Source organism: Poromitra crassiceps (assembly GCF_964638095.1).
Source record: "Poromitra crassiceps genome assembly, chromosome: 3".
Taxonomy (NCBI): domain Eukaryota; kingdom Metazoa; phylum Chordata; class Actinopteri; order Beryciformes; family Melamphaidae; genus Poromitra; species Poromitra crassiceps.
In genome coordinates, this window is record NC_139625.1 from 65671054 (window position 1) to 65675216 (window position 4163).

At 54.3% G+C, this 4163-nt stretch overlaps 1 protein-coding gene across 1 annotated transcript in view; it reads right to left on the bottom strand.

Moving 5' to 3' along the window:
• Window positions 1-1029: 1029 nt before the first annotated feature.
• The window catches only part of LOC310773702 (fidgetin-like), a gene marked incomplete at both ends in the record, with an annotated part of 48615 nt that continues 45481 nt past the window's right edge, over window positions 1030-4163 (bottom strand). Inside the window, 2 exons of the mRNA XM_083633633.1 lie at window positions 1030-3008; window positions 3536-3817. Of these exons, the coding sequence (XP_083489759.1) occupies window positions 1030-3008; window positions 3536-3817 (2261 nt within the window). The remainder of the gene's footprint in view (window positions 3009-3535; window positions 3818-4163) is intronic.

The window sequence follows — 4163 nt, forward strand, 5'->3', positions numbered from 1 at the left end:
TCCTTCCATTAGGCATGGGGCTGAGTAGATTATGACTGAATCTTCATTTTTGGGTGAACTTATCCTTTAACCCCCAAAACAACAAAGCAGGGTGACACATTGTTGAATTTTTGAAGATAAATTAGCTTCAGAATTGGTCAAATAGATGCAGGTAACTAAAGCACCTGCTGTGAAAAAAGAAAACAAAAAGAACGTGTTTTATATTTATTCTCACTGTTGATTTCGTTCCATCATCCAGAACATATCTGGTACATTCATTGTCACCTCTTTGCTATTTACCCTAGCCAGTTGAGGTAAACCTAACACTGCTTAGCTAGACATAAATTTGCCAAACCCCCTCAAATTGCCCTCTTGGATCTTAGTGCTTTTCGTCAAGATATCTTGAGGTACTATACAATTCACAAACGCTTTCCTGAGTTTTGTTTGTTAGGTTTGTTTGTTTTGCAGACAGAGGATCAGAAGAGATGAGCGTGAGTCAGGGCCCAGACTACTGCCGCCCCGATGGATGACTGCTCTTAGCCAGACGATAAAGAGCGACTGACCACCTGCGACGGCCACTCTGCCAATCGCTATTTCTCACACTCACCGCTGACTTTTTTTTAAAGCTCTTATAATTATCAGCTCATGCCATGAATGTAGATTGTGAGGCAAATAAACATAAAAAAAGAAAAGAAAATCAGAAAGCACCACATCAGGCACTTGGATAGCCAACTAAATCTCAGGAACAAGAACATAACAGTATGTACAGACACTGGGGCGTCTCTTCTGAAGCCAACCTGCTCGCAATGTGTAAACAATGCCTGGCTTTCCGGAGCATCAAGCATTCAAATTAAAACTCTGCTCGTTAACTGCAAAACTGCCAGTTACAGTATCTCATCAAACCAGGTCTCTCGGTGTGTGTAAACCCTGCTTGTGAGAACTCAGTGGGCTTGCATTGGCCTTTTGTGTGCCTTTCCTTCAGCACAATGCTTCTGCCCTGAGGGGAGGAATTGCGGGTGCCTCTTTTTCTCAAGGGCTGAATCTATCTTTTCACTGGCTGCAGCCGAACATTTTGTCCCACTCGGTGTACGTGTCAATCTCTTTCTGCGATATACTGGCTTGGAATTTACAAAAGACACTGTCAAAGTCTTGGTAGGTGAGGGGCCTGATCTGTCCCCTGGGCATCATAGCCGTCATGTCCATGCCCTGTGCGGAGGCGTGCAGCAGACCTACCAGTGCCTCGCGGCACAGTCTGGCCAGGTCCAGGCCGGAGAAGCCCTCGGTGCGCTGGACCAGCAGCGACAGCTCCTCGTCGCTCAGGCAGTATTTGTGCTGCGACTGGGCCAGGAGCTGGGTCACCATCTGGTGTCGGGCCGTGCCGTCCGGCAGGGGCACCAGCACCCGCCGGGCAAAGTACCTACGCAGCCCCTCGTCCATGTCCTGGGGCCGGCTGGTGGAGCAGACCACCAGGACCTGGTTGCCCCCATCCTCGCCCGAGCCCAGGAGAAGCGAGTCCAGCTGGGCCAGCAGCTCGCCCTTCAGACGGTTGACGGGACTCTCTTCGCTGAGGTGGGCCGACAGCAGCATGTCCGCCTCGCTGATGAACAGTACCGAGGGCTGCCGGCAGCGGGCCACCAGGAAAGACGCTTGTAGAATCTTCTCGCCCTCTGCCAGCCACTTTGTGGCCAAGGTGGAGCCGCTGAGCTGGAGGAATGGCGCCCCCAGCTGGCTGGCCAGGCAGCGTCCCAGCAACGTCCTGCCGCTACCCCTGGGGCCAAACAGCAGAACGCAACGCGGGGCCGGCCCGAGGCTACTGAACATGTCCGGGCGCAGCATGGGCCACAGCACCTCCTCCTTCAGGGCGGCCTTGGCCAGTTCCAGACCCGCAATGTCACTCCAATCCACCGGGGGGCCCTGCTGGAGGATCTCAGAGGTAACCATGTCCAGGAGGTGAGGGTCGCTGCTCTTCAGCTGCTCCTCGGCGGGCCGGGAGGAGGCGGAGGTAGGCCCCGGCACGGAGTGGGAGAGGTGGAGCCGGTGGTCGTCGGCGCCCTGCTCGCTCAGGGAGGGCGAGGTGAAGCTGGCCAGAGAGTCTGCCGAGCGCGAGCCCCCCAGGGTGGACGAGACATAGGAGGGAGGAGTCAGGGGGCCGCCTGCTGCCTGGCCACTGTACTTCCTCTGCTGCTGCTCTGAGGGCATAGCCGACTGCTTCTGAGGATTAAAGGGTAAAGACGACTTCTCTGCGCTCCTGTCAAATCCACCGCCGCCGCTGTTGGAGCTCCCGTTTGAGCCGCTGCTGTCTGCTACTCTGTACATGGGACTCTCGGCCGAGCTGCGGGCCTGGCCGATGTGGCCGTAGCCAAAATTACCATAAGAGGAGTCTATCTCTCCTTGGCCTGTCATGTAGAAGGCTTTCCTCTTCAGCGAGTTGGAGGAGCTGCTGTTGAGAGGGGTGGGGGCGATGGGGGTCAGGTTGTGGCTCTGGTATGGGTATCCGGGTAAAGCAGAGGAGGGGGGCAGGGGCGTAGGCGCAGCGATGCCCGAGGGGAGGTACGAGGAAGGAGGGGGCGCTCCCCCGGGGCTGTAACTAGGCCCTACTGAGCCCTGAGCCGGGTAGCCTGCCGGCGGGTAGTTATAGCTGGACAGGTTGGGGGAGCCCCCGTTGTACGCTGGGACCAAAGTCGGGTGGGACGGCGGCGGTGGAGGTTGTAGGAGCCCCGAGCTGTGCAGGGGGGAGGGCAGCGCCGCGGCCGAGGCGGCCTGTGAGCCGTAGCTGCTGTGCAGGTAGGAGCCGCTGTAGGCTGGCCCATATTCCTGAGAGGCCATGGAGGAGGAGTGAAGCGCGGTGGCCGTGTGACTCCCGCAGCTGCTGCTGGAGTAGCTGGGCTCACTCAGCGTGCTGGGGGCCAGGCCCGGGGAGCTGCACAGGCCCGACACCACCTCCGAGGCCACTCCGCCCTTCCTCACCGACACCCCCTCAGGGATGCAGCTCATGGGGTAGACCCCATCCTGCCAGGGCTCCAGCTCACCTAGGGGTGGGATGATATGAAAATTTCATGTTACAATTATCCTGTCCAAAATCATCACGATTAACAACATTATTGCGGTAATCATCAAAATATGCTTAAAACTCTTAATATGGTACTAAAATATACTGGAATCACTTTATCTTGTTAAGAAACAGATATTGCAGGTTCTGCAGGTGGCAACCTCAGCTTTCTGTCATTCCTCATTTTTGAACCCATAATATTTCCACAACATTTTTAGCCGGCTTCAGCCATGTTGACAACGATTGACTGGACAGAGGTGATCTCCCCCTTGTGGCAAATGGCAATTCAAAATAAAACAAAAAATCCATCGGACTGTGACTTGTTAGTGAGCTAAGATAGACAACTTTATCAAGTCACTCGGGATTCAGGACAATATCCATTCTCATGTGATGATTATTACCATTACCATTATATGATTAATAGAAATTCACCCTGATACAATTATCTTGAGTGTTTATTATCGCAATAGATGATAATATCTGATATTGTCCCACCCCTAGACTCACCCTTCCGTCCGTTCATCGCCCCAGGGCCCTCGGAGTAGGCGCCCAGGGGCATCTCCAGGATGCCGGAGTACTTCTCTGCGTATTTCTTGAGCAGGTTGGAGGCGGTGAGGGCGGAGATGTCGTCGTTGGCCCAGGCGTACTGGTAGGAGGCGGAGCGCTGCAGGTGGCCCGGCACCACCCTGTAGGCTTCGGCCTTGTGGGCCGGCGAGCGCGTGGTGGAGGAGATGTCAAAGTGCTGTTCGGCCCACTGGCTGTGCTCGGGGGTCCACTGCATCTTTAAGCCTGACGGAGACACAGAAACACACAAACTGACATGTTCAAATAGGGTTTAGCCATCATGAAAATGAGAGCTACAGTAGGACAGTGGCTTCTCATATGATAATGGTGATTTTTTTTATTGTCCCTATAGATACACATCTGGGAGCTTCTTGGGAACAGTACAACCAACGTTTTTTCCTTTCTCCCCAATTGTACTTTGCCAATTCCCTGCTGGGGTGTCCCGGTCGTTGCTCCACCCCCTCTGCCGATCTGAGGAGAGTTGTAGACTAGCACATGCTTCCTCCTATACACACATGCTATCCTCCTATAGTGCAGCGTCCAAGACACATACCCTTATTTTCCGGCTTTC